This window comes from Cololabis saira, chromosome 9, assembly GCF_033807715.1.
Source record: "Cololabis saira isolate AMF1-May2022 chromosome 9, fColSai1.1, whole genome shotgun sequence".
NCBI classification, from domain to species: Eukaryota; Metazoa; Chordata; class Actinopteri; order Beloniformes; family Belonidae; genus Cololabis; species Cololabis saira.
In genome coordinates, this window is record NC_084595.1 from 33,744,261 (window position 1) to 33,768,308 (window position 24,048).

The 24,048-nt window shown below is 40.9% G+C and overlaps 2 protein-coding genes across 7 annotated transcripts in view; one reads left to right on the plus strand and one right to left on the minus strand.

Annotated features, from left to right (window-relative positions):
- The first annotated feature begins 325 nt into the window (after positions 1-325).
- On the plus strand, positions 326-13,402 carry rab3c (RAB3C, member RAS oncogene family). Of its 2 annotated transcripts, none has more exons than XM_061729326.1 (5): positions 326-461; positions 4,259-4,483; positions 7,707-7,825; positions 10,792-10,916; positions 11,803-13,402. In XM_061729326.1, the coding sequence occupies exons 1-5, from the start codon at positions 426-428 to the stop codon at positions 11,991-11,993; spliced, it is 696 nt and encodes a 231-aa protein (XP_061585310.1). In that variant the 5' UTR covers positions 326-425; the 3' UTR covers positions 11,994-13,402. The 2 variants fall into 2 exon arrangements, with proteins under 2 accessions (XP_061585310.1, XP_061585311.1); XM_061729327.1 differs by lacking the exon at positions 326-461 and adding an exon at positions 1,995-2,131 and having other exon boundaries at positions 11,803-13,401.
- A 6,797-nt stretch (positions 13,403-20,199) lies between these two features.
- pde4d (phosphodiesterase 4D, cAMP-specific) overlaps positions 20,200-24,048 on the minus strand; it is a 155,052-nt gene continuing 151,203 nt past the window's right edge. For all 5 annotated transcript variants that reach the window (XM_061729333.1, XM_061729332.1, XM_061729334.1 and 2 more), the window contains exon 15: positions 20,200-23,967. In XM_061729333.1, coding sequence (XP_061585317.1) covers positions 23,479-23,967 — 489 coding nt within the window. In that variant the 3' untranslated portion in view covers positions 20,200-23,478. The remainder of the gene's footprint in view (positions 23,968-24,048) is intronic.

A 24,048-nucleotide genomic window follows, 5' to 3' on the forward strand; every position in this document is an offset into this window, starting at 1 on the left:
GCGAAAGTAAACTGCAGAAAATAAACACGTTCAATGTTTGAAACGACTGCTGATGAGAGAGAGCCACCCGTGTGGTCCTGCCCCATCATTAAATGACAGCTTTTGCATTACTGATTATGCATGCATTTCAGTCTGCCTAAAAGAGGCTTAATTATAATTGCAAAGAGATCCCCATCCTGCGCTTGTTCTCGGTGAAGGACCGATGATCAGAGTATTCATCAGGATTCAGGCCGCTCTTATGTGCCGTGGCCGCCTGGTCTGTGTGAAGCTCTGGCTCCAGGGCGGAGGGACGGCAGCACAGCCGACAGGGAGGCTGACGCAAAACCAGAGGCTTTATATTTGGTTCCGGAAATATAATATAGCACTGGGGCCAACTGGGAGTCGATAGGCTACTGCAGAGAATCATAATTCATTCATGCAGGTTAATGGTTACAGAGGATAAAATGGACTTGTATGGAAAGGTAAGATGAGGATTCTACAGTGAAATTAGTCAAATTTAGCAAATAAGGTGTTATGACTCATGTCACTGTAATACATACGTCCTCTCGCTAAATATAGTGAGTTATTTCTGAGGAAACGCTTCTGCACAATAGGACGGGTCTGTTCGCGACAGCTGGGGAGCGCTGCATGCTGAGTATTGTAGTCAAATGTCCACGTTTGATGCCGTCCTCCGCCCTCGCGCCTCCACTCGCGGAAAAACCATACACATATATACGTAGACGCCGCATCGAGTGGTTTTGCCCGCTGCTGCGATACGTCAACGTCGCCGCCATATTGGATGTGGCAAGACTGCGCTGTAAACTAATACAAGTGAATGATCTTATTTTCATAAAGCGCCTTTCTACAAAGAAATGTACGTTTTACGTCTCATTTATTCATTCAAACACGCACTAATATACTTGGGAAACAGTTAGGCACCAAATATAATATATTAATTTTTCTCAGATGGCAAAAATAAGAACTTTCTTGATCCCACATAGGAGTAATTCATGTTATGCCGAAAAACAATATATATCCCCCCCTCACAAAAATAAGAACACATATTTTCTCATCAACAAAACATATTTAAAATGTTTTAAGTAACAAAATACCATATTTGAACCATTTTTCAGAAAATAAAATAACATTTGAACCATTTTTCAGACAGTAAAAGCTTACTGCTGCTCTCACGTCATCGTCTACTCCATCCCGCAAACAGGACCATGTGATACGGTCGCCTTTTCCTCGCTACCATTATCAAATGTACAGTATGTCCAGTACTCGAGTTTAAAAAAAGAAAAAACAGGGGGGTGGTGGATTTTATCATATGGGGACAGATAATTTGTGCTGATTACAAATAATATAATATATTAAATAATAGCACTGACCAAAACACCTGCAGAAACACTGCAGGAATGACATAGCAGCAGTTAAATGCAGCCATAAGCTTTAAATATCCACTGGGCTTACATCAAATACATCAAAACACAAAAATAAAAAACAGTTTTCTGAACTTATCAATATGACTCTGTCCTTCACAGGATAAGTAAAATGATTCACTGCAAAAACTCAAAATCTTAACAAGAATATTTGTCTTATTTCTAGTTAAAATGTCTCATTTTAGTAAAAGAAATCTCATTACACTTAAAACAAGACTCATCACTGGAAAAAAACAACAATTTTCACCTGTTTCAAATAGATTTTCACTTAAAATAAGTAGAAAAATCTGCCAGTGGAACAAGATTTTATTACTTGTAATGATAAGATAAATCTTGTCCCATGGGCAGATTTTTCCTACTTATTTCAAGTGGAAATTTACTTGAAACAGGTGAAAATTGTCAAATAAGTTATTTTTCTGGTGATGACTCTAAATGTTGAAATAGCAGTAAAACCACATTCATTGATGAAATGCCATAAAAGGGGGGATGGCAGTTTTATCATCATCCCCCCTCAACTCGAGTACTGAGTATGTCTATGGGAAAAACTACAACCCCCTTCGGCTTCGTGCCTGTGACGTCAGAGCCAGGCGAAGCGGACAGCTCCTGGTGCTGAAGCTGGTCCGAGCAGAGGGAACAAAACCAGCGCTGCACTACAAAAACACAATCCTGCATAACAGCCACAGACACGGATAGAGCCAAGGCCTTGGAAACAGGTTTGTACACGGAGTGTCCTCTGCGCGGTTTCTTAGTTTCCTACGTTTACGGTTATGTGCAAGAATGCCACGGGAGGATAAAATGACCTCCTGGCCAGAACTGCTCGCCCAGCATCGTCCGGCATGCAGGTCCATGGCCGAGCAGTGTGGAGGATTTTCACACCGGAGAGACGGGCTTTAACGTTGTGCGTGCAAATATCATTGTGGGCGATTTCTTTTTTTTTATTCTGGAAACGATGTCCTTGCAAATCCTGGGATGTTGCATACGCGGAAGCGAACAGACACCCAGCACAGGACGTGCGTGATGGAGGTCCGGCATCTTTTATTTACTGCTTATGCTACGGGGAGAACTGGGCTGCACGCGTTTAGCGGGGAGATCGGTGTAGTTCGTCCAAACATTCACCTTGGAGAAGAGAAAAAGACCCTGCTCCTCTACATGTCGTCTCGCTGAAAGGTTGCACGGAAATGTTTAGATGCACTATTGAGATGTGAAGAAAAATGTCCATTTCAGTTTTCTCATGTGCAAATGTGAACTGTAGCACTTCTAATATGGAAGCAGTTGCGTTTGCTTAACGATGATTACAAAAGGACACTCAAAACATCACATGCAAAACTGTTGTGTTTTTAAATGGAAATAAAACGGATTATATATTTCCTGTAGACTGCAACTAACAGAATTAGAACTATATTTATCATTTTTTGTTGCCCTCTAAATAGTAACATAAATCATCTGGTGTTGTTATTTTGAGAAAACAATCTCACAAGCTCAGCTTGTTATCTAATACTCATTGATACAACAGCTTGATGTGCTGCTCATGCTGGTTTGCCTGACGCAGCCTTCTGTCACCTCTGATCTAAGGCATGTTAAACAAGCTTTTACTGTACTCGACACACAATGCGGGCTATCTCTCCATTTTTTATTCATTATAATAATAATTATTATTATTGTTAATAATAATATTAATAATAATATTATTATCAATAATATTCCTGTCATGTGTATATGAATTAAATGTTTTGTATCAAATGAAGAAAAAAGATTAGAGGCATTTACAGGATTTTGGGAAGTTGTATTCATTCTTTGAGAGTACAGCTGCAGAACAAACCATATGCTATATTGAAAAAGGTTTGTTGGGTTAATACTTTATTTATCTTCCATAATGCCTTTCATAAACTAGGAATTTGCAGGGACACCTGCTAATCTGTGATGTCCCTCTGTTACATCCATCTGAGACAGGTTTAAGAGTGATGTAAAACCTTGGACAAACTATCTGATAAGAGCCTTCCTCCACTACTTCAAGCCTTTTTTACTCCTTGTCTCTTATTCTTATCACTGAGCGGTGTAGAGGATGGTAGGTGTTACAGGATCATCAGTAGATCAAACCAGCCAATTTGAGCTCTGCATATAATCAAATAAGGTGGGTTCATATCTTCTCATGTGTCACTCCAAGGTTCACACCATCTCCAGATGAAGGTTCTAATACATCGATGTCAGATGTTTTTTATCCTGGGTCACATCAGCATCATGGTTACCATCAAAAGGCCAATTGTACAGCAGCTGCAGGACTTAACAATGTATCTATATATTTTTTAAACTATCATATTATATGATCGCTCTGCATTTAGCTAAAAATAGAAATAAATCCATTACTTTCTTAAAGGTGCCACAGTCACTTGACAGACAAGTGTACCTTCAGGCCACTAAATAAAAGATGTTGCTGCTTTTTAATTTGGTAATTTCTGCTTTTCTTAGTAAGCAAACTTAGCTGTTTTCCTGGTCCTGAAACGCCAACGTTAAGTGTTTTCCTGGGGCGCTGCCACTGTCCAAAAGCTAAGAAAATAAACAAGCTTGTCTCCATTAGGCAGAGACATGTTTTTGCTTCCAGTCTCTCTTTGAAATTACCTTCCCAGTTCATAGTTTTTCTTTTCTCCGACATCCTTGTTTCACATCAATCAGTCAACCACAAAACTATTGTGGGAATTGTGTTAGTTTCAGATACTGCCATGACAGAATAGCCCAGGTAATGAAATCAAGTTGTACATGGGACATGGTCTATGAGTTCTCTAAAACAGTATAGAATACTATGGAAATGCCTTCTTTCCAACAACTCTTTTTGGGGGTTTCAGATGGCTGCCACTCAGGATGTCAAAGGGAAAGGAGAGGGAGGCGACCAAAACTTTGACTACATGTTCAAGCTGCTGATTATTGGCAACAGCAGCGTGGGTAAGACGTCCTTCCTGTTTCGATACGCCGATGACGCCTTCACGTCAGCCTTCGTCAGTACAGTGGGCATCGACTTCAAAGTGAAGACTGTGTACAAGAATGACAAGAGGATCAAACTGCAGATCTGGGTATGAAACTTTCCCATTCAAGCGTTCAACACTCACAAGTCAGAACGTGTGACTGCCGATTGTGAAAGATGAAATGACGGCAATTTAGCCATACACATTTAACCTATCATCAACAGAATATATTATGCTATTGACTATTTAGAAAACCGAGTCAGAGTCCTCTGGACATCTTGAAGGACAAAATGTTCTGGAGGACTCTTTGAGCTCTGAGGTGAAGTTCATGGTCACTGTTTGCAAGGTTAAGAATAGATAATAATGCTAAAAATAGAACCTGGTGCCCCAGGGGGTTTTCTTGTGTTTCAGCCAGTTTATCTACATATTTGTATCCCCTGTAGCGCAACATATCCATGGCAGGTTTGAAAGGCAAGAGTGAGTGAGGAGGTCTGTCTATATAACCAGGGGTGCACACACGCCGGTGCTCAGGGGCCAGTCTACCGCACCTTTTAGATGATACACATGGGTGTGTCCTCAACAGAGTTGTGTAGAGCCTGATGACACAATGATGACGACCAGTGGTTAAAATCAGGTGTGTTGAAGCAGGGAAACGATTAAAACGTGCAGTAGACTAGCCCTCGAGTACAGGCTTGTATTCCCCCCTGTATATAGGTATCAGTACTTAAAAAATCCCCCCAAAATTCGTTATTGCAAATGTTATTCATCATTAAAAGGAAGTAAACAGATAGATGTTAACGTTGTAGTGATGCTTGTGCATTGATGATGTGCTTGCTTTACAACTCCTTCTAAATCTATTCCTGAAGTGCAGCAGTTTTATTTTCTCAATACCAACACCTACGAGTCCCTGCCTGCCTGTTGTTGCACCCTAACGAGCCATTCCCGTCTGCAACTGTCTGTCAGGCTGTGGCCCAAGCTCACGCTGTACTAATATCTGGTCATCCCTTGATTTGCTGGTCAATACCTGTCAAGGACTGGATGGCAGTTGGCTTGGCTAGTCTGATACAAAAAAAGTTGTAACCATGGCATTACCTGAGCATTAATTCAGTTCAAGCCAGTGTTTTGGATCATAATACTTATCACGGTTGCTTAATAAGCTTAGACAGGCCTAGCCTTTCATCTCTTGAAAAGGAGAGAATCTGCATAATCTGTAAGAACGTTTACCTCTCCACAAACAAATATTTTAAAAGGCCTATGTAAACCTAAGCCTAAATTATTAGTGTTGACATTTCAGCCCTTTAATTCACACACAACTTTAAGGTGTTGCTACTTAGTTAGTAAGGGCATGTTGTACATAAGGATTTGTATTTAATTTAATAAGTGAAATTTCAGGAAAGGGGATATTTACTTTTTTTAACACTTATCTAAGTGTGGAGACAGATGGAAATGTGAGCATTGCTGACAGGAGACTAGTAGGTGTGAGTTTGACACACGTGTGGAGGAACAAAGAAGCAACACCTTCGTCAGAAAGTGTGGGAAACCGAGAAAAGTCTGAGTCTGTTTAATTAGGAGCTCATCTAAGCAGCTGAAGCAGATTGTCTCAGTATACCTCTGAGAGAACGGAGGGAGAAGATATAAAATTGTTCCTTTTGGTTTATTTCCTTTTTTATCTTTCCTTCTGTGTCTACTTCTTTTTTCTTCCTACCCTCCGAGGTTTTGCTCTTTGTTTGTCACATGATTGCATTTTTCGGCAGTCAGCCATCCCCATACGTGTTGTGTTTGCCCGGAGAATAAAGGGACAAAGAGGTAGCACTTAATCGGGCGACTCGTCATCAACAATGACAAGCAGATTCAGGAGGAAAGGGACCACCTTTGCCCTCACATATTCTCTTGGACAATGAAAATGCAGACGTATATTGGTTTACATTATTGTGGTAGTCACATGTCATAATAAATGACTGGTTATCATTTACAGTACTTGTGAGGCTGACTAGCATGAAACAGAGTGTTGCCAGCTTCATTAAAAACAGATGCTTGTTGGGTGAAAAGGAGTTTTTGCAACCATCAGTCTCCCCTCACTGCCTTGCCACTTAAAGTGATCAGCGGCCTCAATTGATTTTTGCTGAGCTGCAGACTCTTGAGCTTATCAACGCTCTCAAATTCTCTGGTCTCAAGCACATTTTTTTCCCTGTTTCACATCTTTTTAACTAAGAGCAAGCAAACAGACGCACAGAAATTGCCAGAAAAGCTAAGAGTCACTGGCAAGCACTTGGCCAACAATCAATAGGATACTGAGATATGGAAGAGTTGGAATTGAGACACGATGAAGCACGGCTGAGGTTAAACAAGCCCTCGGACATACTGCAAGCACAGTAACATAAGAAAATATGCAGAAATATTCTCAAATTCCTCTTTTATTCTTTTCAAAATGTGCCCATAACACCAAACAATGCAGACTAGCTGCTGTTTTTGTATAATTGTAAACCGTCAAAAGGTCCAACCACAGTGTGTAAGTGGAAACGCGGCAAGCTGGGAGCTCCGTCTCTGTGGAGTGAAGGTCAGATTTGTCCTCTGGCTATAACAAGCACACTGTGGCAGCCATGTGGAGGCCAGCAGAAAGTAAAGCTACTGTGGTAAACATTATCCAGAGCTGCTTGTCAAGTGCCTCTTTAACAAGATCCAAGTGGAGCCGCCAGAAGTCTTCTGACATGATTCGGAGAAGCCTAGAAACACACTTGTTGTGGGTGGAAGGGCGGCGCAGCAAGCATGTGTGCAATGACTGGAACTTCACATTATGTAACTTGTGAGAACAACTCTATGGTACAGTTTATTGATAATCAGGATAAAGACTGAACAAAAATCCTAAGCCACATCCATATTTTTGTGTAAGCAAAATGCTGTGTCATCACTTACTCTGCCTTGAAGCAACTTGTCCTCTCTCATCAACTCTGACTCAGTGTTCCAGTCATTTTCCATCCATTTATAGTCCCTTTTTCTAAGAAATACATTTCATGAGCTGAGCTCTCAAAGCTGCCCCACTGAGCCTTTAACACAGCTGAGTGATTATTTTATCGAGGGGAGGAAAGAATCAATCATACCCGTCACTCGTTCTTGGCACCTCATCAATGCCAAGCCAGTAAGGCAAGTTACCAGGACGATCGCATGCAGACCATGACCAGAGTAAACCAAACCATGACCAAGTGTAGATACAGTAACTAAATCAAGCCCATTTTATAATTAAAGTATTACGTGGTGCATCTGCTTGGCGGGGTCTGGTCAGTGTTGCTGAGCTTCACAGTCAGCCAACTGAACTGGGCTTGTTTGTGTGTAGGACACAGCAGGGCAGGAGCGCTACAGGACCATCACCACGGCGTACTACCGTGGCGCCATGGGCTTCATCCTCATGTACGACATCACCAACGAGGAGTCCTTCGGCGCCGTCCAGGACTGGTGAGTCCAGCTTTGCATGAAGGAATCATTTCTCCTCTCAGTATGAGCACCAGATCAATAATGCTTCCTGTGTTTTGCCCTAAAGCTATGACTCAGTATCTAACTTACCTGCTGTACCGTATTATCTTTCTTAGCTGCTTGCCTTCCTTCTCTATAACCAATGACCAAAATACAGATTGCTGTCTCCGTATGAAATCTGACAGGCTTGTTATGGAGTCTGCGCATGCACCTGTGTCAGGCTCAAGGATCAAGCAGAAACCTGTCAAGGTCGTGGCTGTTGTCCACTCACGAGCCACAGAAACATCCACTGATTCACAATCTAAACCAAGACTTGGAAGCTACGTTTAAATTAAATCGGCAGAAAGAAACCAGGCTTCTGCGTTAGCATTTTAGCATCAGAAACCAAGAGTCATCAAGCCAGTACAGATAAAAGTGTTCTGATTGACACATTTGCCGATCAGGTGTTTCTGCTGAGAAGCTGTCTTTTTTTTTCTTTTTCTTTCTTTTTTCAGCTGTATCTCTCTGGCAGCCCAAAGAGATAAGCAAAGACAGAGTGTTAGCGTTGCATCAGCCCAAAGGGAAAAACATTGAAATAGATTATCCTATTGTGCAGGTCATGTGCTTACTGTGTGCTTTGCACCTATTGTAGGAGTTTGATAACTGAGGCAAGGGCCCACTTAGCTCTTGTCACAGAGCAAGAAACGCATGACAAACTGCTCCAGGCAGCACCTGTCACTGTCAACGCAGGCGGTTGTATCCAATCCAGCTATACCACATACTCAAAGTCTGGTTATCTTTACTTGGGTATGGGATGTTTAAAAACAAACAGTCTGCATCTGGAAGGGTGCACTCTATTACTCCTAGCAATGGCATTAAAGCCCTTCACATTATCATCTTGATTTTAATTAATTCCCCATCACAGTAAGCAACAAAGGCTTTCTGGTGAAGAGAAGTCAAAGGCAGACACACCCGTTATTCTTTTAAGACCTCTCTGACACTTTGAAGAGTGTTGCAGTTTATGAACTGTCTAAGATGGATACCTAATTAATGAATGAACTAGTGTGTCATTGAGCTACAATGCCTCGGGTTACCTGGGAGCTTTCTGAGGTACTGCAAAAATCAATCAACTATAGATATTTTTTAATGATTTTTCCTTAAAATAACCAAAATTCTTTTTCCTTTTCCTATTTTGCCTTTGCCCCTTGCTTTAATTTCCCTCGCTTTCCCTCGCTCTTTGTGACAAGGTTGAAGAAAAAAAAGGATGGTTGCCATAGCAATGGCTCTTTCTCCTGTCTGTGGCTGAATTAATCTTCTGACGTTCTCATTTCCTGCCTGAGTCACAGAAAAACCAGGGAAATATTCCAATACTGACATCACATGCAGGATTTAAAGAAGTTAATAGGCATTCATGAACAATTAAAACAATTGCATTTATTTTTTCATATTCATATATATATATATATATATATATATATATATATATATATATATATATATATATATATATATATATATATTTGCATAGATCCCAGCCTCTTGTTCAACCTCTGCAACACCTCTTACATTGCATTCATGTGCACACTAGGCATGTGCATAATGTTTTTCTGTCAGTAAAAGTCATGAGCAGCTGGACTCACAATGACCCACTTATGAACTACTATAACGAGTCAGAACTGGGGGGAAAACAGAGGAGAGGTGCTAACATCATGTTGCTTTCTCTCTCTGTCTCTCTGAGTCTCTTCTTGTCTGCTGGATCTGTCTCTTCTGTTTCAGCTCATGATGCTGCCCTACTTAAAGTCAAACTGCAACACAGCAGGAGAAGTTTGTCATTTTAATTCCTTCCTATAATGTGTGGAAGTATGCAAAGGTTAAAACGTGGCTCCAAGTAGCTGACTGCTTTATGATCAAGCAGCTGCTCAGGTGCTGGCTGTACAACTTTTATTTGAGATATGCAGAATTGACGGCACCCATGTTGGTCATTGTAGGGATAATACATGTAGTACTCAATTGAAACAGATTGATCGGGACTAAAATTTGCAATAATTATTCTTAGAAATTTTAGTTCACCTTTATAAATGAATACTACAAAGACAATTCAGAATGTTTGTAGCTTGCACAATACATGTCTCGTCAATATATATTTATTATCTGCAGAATTTGAGATCTAAATCTTTACAGGCCAGATTGCTACAACTCTGGTATTGTATCAGAACAAATATTGATTGGGTGCTGGTTCATTATTTCTAGTAGCTGATTTTTAGAAGTAAAAAAAGAAAAAAAACAATTCAGAAAAAGGACGAAAGTCCAAGTAGGTTGTGGTACTACGATGGACTGGTGATGTGTCTGGAGTGTGCCACTGCCTTTCACCCAAAGAGAGCTGGGACAGGCTCCGGCAGATCCCCAAAACCCTCCAAAGGAATAAGAGAGTATAGATAAAGGATGGATGGATGTACCAGATCCACCAGAACCCTGCAGACGGAGTACACGTCTTTGGACCAAAATGACAAGAATACAATATTCCCCAAACCCCTAGACTGGTTATGTGGTTAAGTTGACATGTCATGGATTTTGTGCTGTCATAATGAAAAGATTGATTGTGAGTCCAGTTGTGTGTGACACAAATTAAGTAACTACAAAATAGAAAATCACGGCCTACATTTGAGTCTGAAGTAACTGCATATTTTCAGCACACAGCAGTACTTGACCTACTTTGGCCCTGATGCAATCGGTGACTCAAACATTACAGGATGCCAAAATGAAAAGGGGCAGAATCACTGTTCATGACTGGCCCAAATGGCGAACAAACGTTACATCATGTTCATCCATCTTCCTGTCTGTTTCTAAAGGATCCAATCCAATAATGGAATAAAAAGAAAGGCACAAAAACAAGTCGAATAGTTTGTCCAAAAGCAAAGACTCAGCAGCAGTGTCAGTGTGTTTGTGTGTCTGTTTCTTTTTCCGTGAAGGTCGACCCAGATAAAAACCTACTCGTGGGATAACGCACAGGTGGTGCTGGCTGGGAATAAGTGCGACATGGACGAAGAGAGAGTGGTCTCCGTGGATAGTGGTAGACTCCTGGCAGAACAGTTGGGTAGGTCTCACAACAATGGACTTTAAATTTGATGGCATCATCGTAGGGCTGGGCGATATATCGAGATTTTAATATATATCGATATATTTTCAAACGCGATATGGTACGAGACAATATCGTTTATCGATTTAAAAAAAAAAAAAAAAAAATTCTTTTTGTTTTTTTTTTTTGATTTTGATATAGCTTATTTTGTGACAAATTGACTTGAATGTTTTATTTGAGATTTGCACAAATGTTTTGTTATTTGCACAACTGTCAACCTCAGTGGAAAAGTCTGCCTGTTACTGTCTACATTGTATTAATTGTACAGTGTATTTTAATTTAATTGTTATGCAGGAAAGGGATATTTGTTTTATTTTATTCAAGAAGCATTTTTATTCTGTATATGCAGGCAGTTTATTTTTATTTCATTTGTTTTATACATTTTGATATTGTACAGACCTCTGTTAATAAAGGTACCTGTGTGACATTTGGCACGAGGCTTTGTATTAAAACTGACTGTTCTTTTAAGGGTTTGCCTCAGAAAAAAATGAAGCTAACAGAGATGCTAACAGAGATGCTATGCTATAATGCTTTGGGGGAAACCCCAATTATGGCACAGAAAAAATATCGAGATATATATCGAGTATCGCCATTCAGCTAGAAAATATCGAGATATGACTTTTGGTCCATATCGCCCAGCCCTACATCATCGTCAACATTATTTCACTGCAAAAAAGAAAAAAACAAACTTGTCCCTCCCTTGTTTTACACTTGTCAGAATATTTGGATCTACGACTAAAAAGATGCCACAAAGAACCAAGCTTTGTGTACTACAGTTGCTGCAGTTAGTGCTATTTCCTGTGTCCACAAGTCCTCTCTCTCTCTCTTTCTTTTCCACACCAAGGCTTTGAGTTCTTTGAGACGAGTGCCAAAGACAACATCAACGTGAAGCAGACCTTTGAACGCCTCGTCGACCTCATTTGCGACAAGATGTCCGAGAGCCTGGACAGTGATCCGGCGGTCACCACGGGAGCCCCCACTGCCAAACTCACGGACAGCGCTCCGCCGCTCCAACAGCCTGGATGCAACTGTTAGTGAACGGCGCCTGGAGGCTGACGGTGCCGCCTCTCTGCACTGCGGTTCAGACCCTGTTTAGTAGTAGAGTTACAAAATGCTGTTGTATTATCTCCCAGTGTAATCACCTCACATAAAGAGCAAATAACCAGGAAAGACAGTCATGGCTATTGTAAAACGTGTAAAATCACAGGATATCTACAATATAGGAAACTATATTCTTGTTTTTCAGCTAGGTAGTGCGTTAATAAAATGATTATGTTTGATAGGGCTTGAAGTAGTTCACTCATATTGTACAGGTGATCCTTAAGACCTTTAAAATCTTTAAGACCTAAAATACAGTGAGGGGCAGCGTCAGTGAGTGCTTCAATACGTTTTTTATTTGAAGTGGTGATTCTTTTTACAGTTTTTATCTTATTTTTGATTCCTAAAGCTGCCAAATGTATGATTTAGAGCACTGGACGATGTAGCGGCTTTTATTTTGTGTAATGACTGTAACAACATTAAGTGTGAGGCTGTGACTGTACACTAAGTGTGTGTGGATATGCATGAGTGTGAGCACTTATGTCACATTGCCATAGAAAAATCATTATCTACCTTTGGAAAGAAAAAAAGTGGCCTTTTTTAGCATCTCCAACACGGCCTCTGTAAGTCCCTCCGTCCTGCTAGGAATTAATCCAGTCTGTGTAATACTGATGTGAGTACCAGTCCACCCTTTATTGTCCGTAAATGTGCGATTTCTCCAGTAACTGCATCTTCCAATTTAAAAAAAGCAACTGAATCGTTGTTCTTGGCTTGTAAGACGACCCTTTATTGTTTGACTCAAAGAGCATGCTGCCAAAAAGACAATGGTATGTGTGTGGTGTTTTACCTTTATGATACGCCTTAGCCGAACCTTTCCATCCTCAACGCCGTACATCAAGGAATTATTTTGTTTAAATCCAAGTCCCACGCTGTCAAAGCACAGTAAAGTGTTAAGATCTAAAGCAGAGGATCTGTTCTGGCATGGAATAAACAGCCATAATTTCTGAGTCGGCATGCTTTTGTGCTGTTAAACTAAGTCCCTTCTTAAATAAAAATACTCAGAAAGATGCTTGTGAAGACTTTATAAATAAACAGTAGTTTAAAAATGGGAGATTTCCCTACTGCAGACATGTTTTACTGTACTGTGTTGATGATGAGTCCATGTGTAAAAGTTGTAGCCAATTAAAAAAAAAATAGAATAAAAAATCCTAAAATATTTCAGTTCAAGTCATAGAATAAGAAATACTTTGTGCCAAAACATTACAGTTCCTTTAGCATTGTCCGTCGTTTGTTGCATAGTTAAATAAAATCTGAGAAAAATGCATGAAGTCAGTCCGTTAACGTATCTATGTAGATTTATATTCTAAGATGCTGTATATGTACAGTATATATATATATATATATATATATATATATATATATATATATATATATATATATATATATATATATATATATATATATATATATATATATATATATATCACTCTGTGTTACAGATTTAGGAGCATTGTCGTAGCACCTGCTGTGACATGCAATGGGCCAACAAGTGCAATATTTTCTGAATTAAATCCTGTAAATAGCTTCTCCTGTCCTCGAGTTCGACAACTCTGCAGTATGTTGAGTGAAGATTGGTCAGAACGGTTCTGAAAAAGTTGTACTCTCCCTAAACTGACTGAGTACTTCATCCAGTTCCTCTGACCAATGAACGTGTGACTTGATGTGTGTGCAAGTGCGTTGTGCGTGTGAGTATGTCTGCCGTACCGAAGAGACAAATTCCAGTTATAGTGTATTGTTTGTGTATAACTTTTGTACAAATGTATTCTCGTACTGTATGCCGTTCCTGCTAACTGTTGAGTGTTGACTGAACTTGTATTATCATGTCAAATTGCAGTGTTATTGTGAAAGATAGTCAGGGAGATAACTTAGTCCATGCCACATACTGTACTGTAATTCTAAGAAAAAAGGGATATACATGAACTAGGTCAAAGATCTGGCAGATACATTTGCACACACATTGTCTGCGTGTGTGCATCTGTGTATGTGTGTGTTAGGACAGCTTGATCAAAGAAATAATTGTAGCTCACAAGTCAAGTTTCATTTCATAGATGAATACCGATGGCCAAACAATCTGATAAAACCTCCCTTTAGAACACTACGACTACACATATTATTGAATATATTTCTTGGAGGGCAAGCAAAGTAAGAAATATGTTTTTGAGATCATAGGAAATAAAATCAAATTCTATTACTGTGTCTGTGTCCTATGTTCCTCCTTACCGGCTATAATGAAGCAGCAATGTGGGGGTGGATTCTGCTGCCTTCCCTGCAGGCCCTTCTCAGCAGCTCTGCTGCTCCCTTTCAACAATGATGTATGGTTCCGCGTTACACCAACGCAGAGCCTACGCCGTAGGCTACGCCGAGTTAACGCAGAACCATAATTCAGGCTTACGTCGATGCCGCCTGGTCGTCTTGTTCCACATGAAGGCGACGAGCGCCCCCTGCTGTTCCAGGGGAGCACCTCCACCCTGAGGCTTGTGATCAACTAAACTTCACTGTATTGGGTTTTCTCGCCCTTTTTCTTTTAAGTCAAACTCAAAATCATGTTCTGAAAACTACAGTTGTGAACATTTGAACTGGATTAAAACATTTAATCAAAGTTGTCCTTAGACAAGAACGGTTATTGTGCAAGAGTCTTGTATAACATGTAAGTTATGTTTGACCCACTTCAAGTGTTGACTATTTAATTTCTGTTATAAATAAACAGATGGAACCATTAAAGAAAGAAAAAGCCAAAATGCTCATTGAAGTAACTTAAAACTGGCAAAAGTGATAATAGATAGATAGATAGTTCTTTATTCTCATTATAACGTATGTACAACGAAATTATATCATATCATATATAAAAAAAAAAAATAACTGAAAAATAATCCAATAAAAAGTAATTTAAAATATAAACAAATAATATATATATATATATATATATATATATATATATATATATATATATATATATATATATATATATATATATATATATATATATATATATATAGACACATTCACCCTTCCATAATAATGAATAATGAAATAATGAGAATCAGACAGTGTGTTTGAGTTGGGATTCATGATTTATTCAATAATAAAACAATAATAATAATATAACAACAGTGACAATGAAAATTTAATTGGCGTCATCAGCTTAATTTTTGTGGAAAAACCCTTTGAGTCAGTCATTTCAGTCAAGTAATAACTGCAACTCTCAATGAGACCTCTGCGACCGTAGACAGGTATTTTACTCCTCTCCTCGTGATCAAAGTTCTCCAGCTGTCTTTAAGGGTTTCTTTTCCCGGCTGCATGCTTCACCTCTTACCACAGATGTTCAGTAGGATTTAGGTCATTTTTCAAAAAAGCCCCTGTGCTTTAGGTCATTATACCGCTGACCATGACTTGTAAGTAAGACCCAGCTTTCTGTCACTGGGCAGCATGTTTTGTCCCAGAATGCCTTGAGATTTCATTGCACCTGCACAGATTCAAGACAGCCTGAACCAGATGCAGAAATGCAGCTCTCAAACATAACCAAGCCTTCTCATTGTTCAGCCCCATCCAGGGAGGTCCTGGGGAGCCTAAACTTTTGAATGCCATTTCCAACTGTAATCACAGAGCATCAAGCTGCTTGGAGAAGGTTTTCTAACCTTTACCTTTACCAAGCTTGTCTAGAATTGTATTTTTGATCTCCTTACATAACTCTCACCTTTGGTTTCTCTGGTCCATGTTGAGTGTACTGAACACCATGGTAACAAACAGTGGAGGGATGATTTCAAACTGAGTGACTGAAAGAAAACACCGGTGATGCTGATGACAGGACACTTTTTAGTTTAAAATGTCACTATGATGCCTCACACCCAGAAGGTTCCTGGTTCAAATCCCAACAGGGGCCTTTCTTCACAGAGGTTTCCCAGCAACTCCAGCTTCCTCCTGTTGTCCAAAAACGTATGTCAGGTGAAGTGGTGATTGCCCATAGGAGGAAGTGTGTGTGTGTGTGTGTGTGTGTGTGTGTGTGTGTGTGTGTGTGTGTGTGTGTGTGTGTGTGTGTGTGTGTGTGTGTGTGTGTGTGTGTGTGTGTGTGTATTCTGTCTGCACGTGGCCCTGTGATCGACTGCCGACCTGTCTAGGTTTTCTCTTATTGTATTCAAAATCTTTGATATGACGCACTAAGCCTGGAGATTAAGTGTTGGTTCCCAACAGCGCAGGAGCCTTTGTGAATTTTAATAAAATAACTAGAAGTTTATGGACAGCCTTTCTTATTCTTGCTGCCCAGTCATGAGAAGTGGAGGTTCACAGATGGGAGGCAGAGGGTTGACAAAGAAATTGTTTTATGAACAAACCAAAGCACTACTGAAGCTAAGAGGTTTACAAACAAGAATCCAAAGAACATGAAAGCATGGAAGAACCCGAACTTAACTTGCCATGAAGATATTATTCATGGAAACAGCTCCATGGTGTGAGGACAGAAGGAGTCTTTGGCGACAGTTGTGATAGTGCTGTTTAAACATTCTAATACATTTTAATGGTGGAAACTGCTGAAACATTTTTTTCACTGGAAGAACCCGAGCATGCTGGTTGCACATCTGTCGAGACTCTACTGTCACAGAGAGAGAGGGCCCAAATACTACTAATGTTATTTAACCAAGTTGACTGCTGAAACAAGGATTTACAGAGACATGCAAAAGGAACAGCAGACAATCCTCCAGGCCAAGAATGAGCATCTCAACGATCTAAGAAAACCAAGGAGTACTTATGAATGTAGCAAGGGCGATAAGGGGAATGGATGCAGGCGGGTAAATGAGCAACAGACAGCAGGTGGTAACATGGCAACCTAGAGATAAGAGTAACTGAGGACATGTAGGGTAAAGCAACGGCATTAGCAAAAAGAAAATCAGAAATCTGAAGACAACGCCTCCACTCTAAAATAAAAGCAATAGACTGGTAATAAGGTGCTGCCAAATGAAGACAGGGAATTTACCAAGTACCGGACCCAGGCGAGCACCAGCCACCCGGCACGGGCCGAACACGCGGCCAGGAGGCCTGCACCCCCCAGGCCAACGACCCCCACCCGGCGAGAGGCCAGCCTGCCCGGAGAGACAGAGCCGCCCGGGCCGCCGACGCGGGCAGGTGCACCCGCCTCCACGAAAGCGTCCCTCCAGAACCAAAGGAGCGCCCTGCTTTGCTCTTTTTAGACAGCGGTCGCTGTGTAAGTCCTCCAGTGAGGGGAGAGGGCAGCCGATGATTTTTTGGGCTGTCTTCACAACCCTTACTAGAGCCTTCCTTTGAGCCACCGTGCGACTGGTGTACCACACACAGATACGGCACGTCAGTATGCTCTCTATGGAGCACTTGTAGAAAGACTCCTGCAGTTTTTCCTTGATATTGTACTTCCTTCCTCAGGAAGTACAGTCTTTGCTGGGCCTTTTTTGTCAGCCCAAAGGTGTTCAGGCTCCACGTGAGGCCCTGCTAAATATGGACCCCCAGGAAAATAGCTACTCCCATACACCAGGGGTCTCGGACTCCAGTCCTCGACTCCATCCTGCATGTTTTAGATGTCTCCCTGCATCAACACACCTGATTCAAATGAATGGTCGTCACCAGCTTGTCATCAAGGTCTGGACAACTCTGTTGGTGTCACAGCTCCTTTTATCCAGTGGCGATTTTGGGGGGTGGCCTGGGGTGGCCTGGGCCACCCCTGAAATCTCATTGGCCACCCTGTGGCCGCCCCAGACCTGATTGGTAGTTCATGAAGTTCATCAACACAATAACCTAGTTTTTTTTTCTTCTCCTCCCTACCAAACAAGAGGACACGCCTGTCAATCAATGATGACAGCTCAGGTGATTCATTGATTTAGAGTGGAGTTACAGCTTAAGAAAACTCAAATATCCTATCTAAAAAAATTAAAATATTTTGGGAATCTTAATCTTAAACTGTAAGCCATAATCAGCAATATTAAAATAATAAAACGCTTGCAATATTTCAGTTGATTTGTAATGAATCCAGAATGTATGACATTTTTGTTTTTTTAATTGCATTACAGAAAATAAAGAACTTTATCACAATATTCTAATTTTCTGAGATAGTCCTGTAGCCTACATTATACCTGATATTATCAGATTGATTTTGTTGAGGACTTTAATGTTCTACAATGAGAATGGCTCTAAAAATGTGTAACTACCATAATAGGTTGAAATGGAAGAGGAATAGAAAACTGTCAAATGTCAAAACAAAAGTCTGACAATTCAATGAATGCTAACATGAGTTCTAGAATTCAATTATTATACATATGTGTAGATGTTGATGCAAAGCAATGTGATATTTACACATTTTGATCACATGCCATTCATAAAGGTTCTCTTGGTATGGCCACCCCAGTCTGGTTCTGTGTCCCATCTTGGCCACCCCAGTAAAAATGTCCTGGATACGCCACTGCTTTTATCACGGTGTGCTGAAGCAGGGAAACATCTAAAACATGCAGGAATGTGGCCCTCCAGGACTGGAGTCCGAGACCCCTGCTCTACACAGTCTCCCCCGGTGGTTAGTGGTGTATGCCGGTCTGCCACCGCGGGTTCCCTGGCTGCCTCTTTCCGTGGTCGTGGGGGCCCCTCAGCTGCCGCTGGGGGGCGGGCCTCGCTGGCGGTGGGTTTCCTCCCGCCCTCTTCTTGCCCTCTGTGGGGTTGCTGGTGGCCTGGGTTCCGGGTTCTTCCTTGTCGGCCTCTGGTCTCTCGAGTCGCGGGGTTGCTCCCTCTCTCCTCCACCACAGTTACAGTTCAGGTGGAGCATCGTTTGGACTGCCTAGCTGTGATTGGGTCCCCGGTACCTGGGATAGTTGCTGCTTGTGTCTCTGCCTGTTGTCGTGTCTTTGCTTTTTGTCTTGCAGATTTCCAGGGCTCGTGTGCTTGTTGTGCGTTGCCATGTGTTTTTTGCGTCTTGGACTAACAGCGGATGTCACCCCCCCCCCCCCCCCCCAAAAGAAAATGGGTATGTATGTATATATATATTAATAAAATATATATATGTGATATATTTAGAAATATATCATATATATTTTATATCAAAAATGTATATATATATATATGCTTGCAATCACCTGCAATCACTCTGGTGCAATCAGGCCCACAGCATTTAAGCCTCAGTCCTTCTTCAGTCCATGCCAGATTGTCTTGTGTTCTCCAAGCCTTCAGCCGTCTTTCAAGCCAAGTGAGTTCTCAAAGTTTTTGACCCTTTGACCTCTTGATCTTTTTCTGCCTCCAGACCACGTTTTTGCCTAAGCCCTTGCCGGTACCTCTGCCTTCGCTGACAGCCTTTTTGGACCTTGACCTTTGCCTGCCCCTCGTCGGATTTTTGCCTGATCCTTGCCTGCTCAGATTTACTCCAATAAATCTTTTGAACCGTTTTCCCTTTGTGTCTGCATTTGTGTCCATTCCTCGTGTGCCTGACAAACATGGTATTAACCATTAATATATATGCAGACAAAAAATAAATAATAATAATAATAATAATAATAATAAATAAAAAGAGCAAAGCATATCACAAACAACACCTCTCACCCTGGACACTGTCCGTTTGTACTGTTGCCCTCAGGTAGACGGTACAGAGCAATAAAAACAAGAACCAATCGACTCAGACAGCTGTAACAAAACTTAATGCACTCAAAAGCGTCTTTCAGATCTTTTAAAAGTGCTCTAAGTAGGAGCTGGTTGGTAGAGGATGGAAATGCCCAGGACTGTCTGACTTAGGTAGGAGCACTGGGTGATAAAATGGGGGAAAAAACCGGGATAAAAATAAAAAAACAACAAACAAATAAAAGCGCTCTATAAATAAAATTATCAAAAACAAACCATAAACTGACATGAAGGATTGTGTGTAAGATTGTACATGTCTAGGCTATTTATATTTATTGGTTTTAATTGGTTATTTTTATTTTTGTGTGTACATGTTTCAGATACTATAGTATTTATTTACTTTAGCACTGACTGAAGACACTTTTAATTTCTTTGTTATAGAAAAATGAGAGGAAAGATCTAATCTAAATCAGAAGAAAAAACTACAAAGCACTCCTAATTCATATGGAAGACACAATCTGCGTTTCTCCCAAACATACACAGCATAAAACCCAAAAGAAACAAGCCAAGAGACCAGCAGGTAGGCAGAATCAACCCATGCTTTTATTTAATCCATTGCATATAAAAAGTTTTTTCATTCTTTTTTTTTGTTTTTTACATAAAGTAGTATGATCTACAGTGCTATCCAATAGACTGCGATTAACAAGGAATCCATTAAAATAACATTTTAATTGTCCTGTGAAACGTCCAGACAAGTTGGCATTCTAAAGACATAACCCAAAAAAATAATTGTCCTGAAGACCTTTTTTTTTCTTTTTAAAGTTACAGTTTGTGTTTTCCTTTTACGCCATAAAAAAATAGAACACATAATGAGAAAAGAACCCACTATATCCATTGGTCCAGGGCTGTTAAAATCTACAGTATGTGTGTCAAAATAAGAGTCCCTGTTTTGGGACAATGATGGAGACCCCCCTCCCCCTTCCCTCACACCCTCCCTGTATCCTCCCCTTTCCCTTTTATATATTTAACTCTTCTCCTGCTCAGACAGAAAGATGTCAGTGGTTTTGGATATTGCAAGTAATGTGAGTTGAAGAGTGGGCCGCGCATAGATAACTGACACACCGTCAGTGTTTCAGCCATAATTAATGCAGCAGTGGCTGAACAAGCAGGTGTGTCTCAAAGCTTCTGTGCTTTGTAGGACTCTGTCGGGCACCGGCTGCACACTCCTGTCGCTCCCCGTTCAGTGTTAGTAGTTTGGAGACAACCAGGAGGCAAGCGACGCAGCAAAGTAACTCCCGCGTCGTCCACATGCGGCAGGTTGAGTCCCATCTGTGAGCGTAGTCGCAGAGCGTAAGTGTGAGCGGTTCAGACCAGGTCTACGGCAAATACGACTCTCAGACATCCCACACGTAGGCCACAACCCGGTAAATCTGTGACTAGTGGTCGACCTGAACCTCTACGCACTGCACAGTTTATCCTACCCAGTGCCGTAAGTTGCAGTAGGGCAAATTGTGTGTTTGGCTGTGGTAATGAAAAGGCAACTTTCACAACAAGAGGCCAATCCGAGCCAGGAGATTCACCAATGCAGCAAAAGGAGAACTAGAGAATAAAAAAAAAAAAATGCTAGAGAAAATAATGTGTTTGATTTAAGGCACAGCCCATGGGCCAAGGAACAGTTTCTTAAAAAAACAAACAAACAAACAAAAAAAAAACAGACAATTTGGCTTTCCCCCTCTGTTCACCGAGCGAGTTCTCAGATAAGCAACAGGTCGATGGATCATTTTTACACCGAAACTCATGTGTAATAAACATTCTCTCAACAAGAGGTACGTAATACAGCCACACCATCACCAAAAGGGATGATAAGAATCAACCATTTACAGCAAACTGCATTATGATAGTAATAACATTAATAATTATATATTATATACAGCACAATAAATATAGGTTTGTAAACAGCGATAAACCAGAAATTTTGATTACAGGTAAGGGCATCGGGTGAGGATGAAAAAAAAAAAAAAACATATCTTGGCACAAAATGAAAGATTAAATTAAAAGTTTTTAAATGACACATATTTAAAACAAACACACTTAAAAAAGCAATGTGTGGCATTTCAATTTTCTTTTTTTAAATTCAAAATGTTTTTTTAAAACTTTTTCAAATTTATGTACACTGGGAAAGAAAGTGTATTTGGGTATGGTAACTGGCAAGCCTGTGGTCTATGCTACAGTGAAATATCTACTGTACCACCTTTATATTGCAAAAACAACCCAACAAATAGAAAAATATAACAATAAATAATAATAATATTGTATTTAAGTGGTTTAAAACTGTAGAAACACGGAAAAGGGAAGAGACTCTTGGCCGAGGCGCGGGAAAACAATGTTCAAGCCGGTGTTCAAGCACGAGTCAGTGTTTTGGCGAGTTTCAACAAAAGTACAGAGGTTATATATGGACTAATTAGTGCATTATAGTATCTATGTCGAGGATAGTCTCATCCGGTGACTACGCTATGGAGTTGATTGTCTTGTTGAGAACAAAGACAGTAAATGGAGTAAATGTCGCGATGGCAAATCAAATTTTCATCTGATGAAAAAAAAACTCTTACCATAAGTGGCTGAAGACGAGCAGCTGTCACTGACGCGTATACCGCTCAAAATGTTCAAGAAAAATAAAGCAACATTTTCAGAACATCGGTATAAAATCACCCTTGTAATTTTTAACGCCATTACTATCTATACACTTCGAGCACTGATCAAGCTTCTAGAAAAGGTGATTTTTCTTTTTTTTTGTATCGACTACAAAGCATTGCATTGTCTCAGGATGAGTTCAAAAGAACTGCAGGCAACAATAATAAAATGTAAAGGCTTCATCCCCAGTTCCAGTGAAAGTGAAGCATAAGACCTCAGGTTTCTGCTTCCTCCTCAGTGAAAACGCCCACCATAATAATAGGTATTAATAAATGAATTCCAAATTTCAACACACAGGATGAACTAAAGGATGGGTATAGTTTGACATGAATAACATTATAAATGCTATTGAAACAAGTGCAAACAGCGCCGAATACTTCTGGCATAATCCAGCCGTAAAGATACCCCTTCAAAACCCTGACGACCTCTGATACGATTCTGCCTGTTGGTTTCTTTCATAACAAAAGAAAAAGCCTTGGAATTGTAAAAGAAAATCCTAGAAAATATCTTAATCTTACAAACAGTACGAAACAAAAATTAAAGAGGTTTAAAACAGCGTTGTGGCTGTTCAGATTTAAGCTTTGTGTCAGTCAGGTTTCCGAGGAAGACTTCCACATCAGAAAATGTGTTTTTGTGCTGCAGCACCGCTCTCTGCGGCGTCCCGTCGGAGCTGCAGTGTCCACATGCTTTCTAATTCATAGTAGGGAGGATACGACCTAACCAGAGGGGGATTTGCGACAATAATAACTGTCGCTTTTGAGTAATGGGCACTTAATAAAACAAAGACACAACCAAAACTTTCAGGCAAGGCTGGGGCCGAGCTAAACGGCAGAAAAACGATGTGCCCACTGAGCAGCCTGGGAACTGTTTGTTCACATCCTCAAACTTAAGCATGTTAAAAAGGAAGGGGTCAAAGTGAAATGAAGACACACCGCTTCAGTAGAAATGGGAATGAAAAGGAGTTTTCCTGAGTGCAAAAAAACTTGAAGGAGTACCGGTGGGTGTGTCTGAGCAAAGCTGGCAGAAGGAGTGGCCAAGGTGGAGAGCAGCGCACGCTTTGGAACCAGAATCATTGATGTATAAAAAACACAGATTTCACAAAAGCCAAAAAAATATTCTATAAATAATCATCTGTCATTACTAAGAAGAGCAGTTAATCAGTTGTTGTCCATAACTGCTATGTTTCAGTGGATTTCTCTTGCTCCTCTACCACCTCTTCTTCCACAACGCAGGCCTCTGAGCTCGGTGTCTCGCCCTCCTCCACACCCTCCTCCTCCTCCTCCTCTTCGTCCACCTCTCCCACCTGTTCGTCCAAAGGAATCTCCGTGGATTCAGAGTCCTGCGTACAGAGTGTTTTCGAGTCGGTACAGCTGTTCTCCTCTTCTTCCTCCTCCTCCTCTTCCTCTTCAGGCTGGCTCCCACTGTCTTTCTCAGTGTCCGACTCCCCGTCCTCCTCCAGGGTGAGCTCAAACTGGAACTTGTCCCCTCCAGGGGGCCGCGTGCTGTCCTCCGCCTCGTCCAACGCTGGCGATGGACTCTGCGGAATGGTGCTTTGGTACCATTCTCGGTTGTCCTCTAACGTGTCCAAAATGTCCTGGGCATCTGGATGGACGAGATCAGCCCACGTCTCCCACAGAGGATGGACGATGTAGTCTATGAATCCAACCTGCGGAGCACACGAGACGGTCACGGTGCGTCTATGCAGCACGGGCTTTCGGCGTGACCGGCACCTTTATCAGCGAATCTT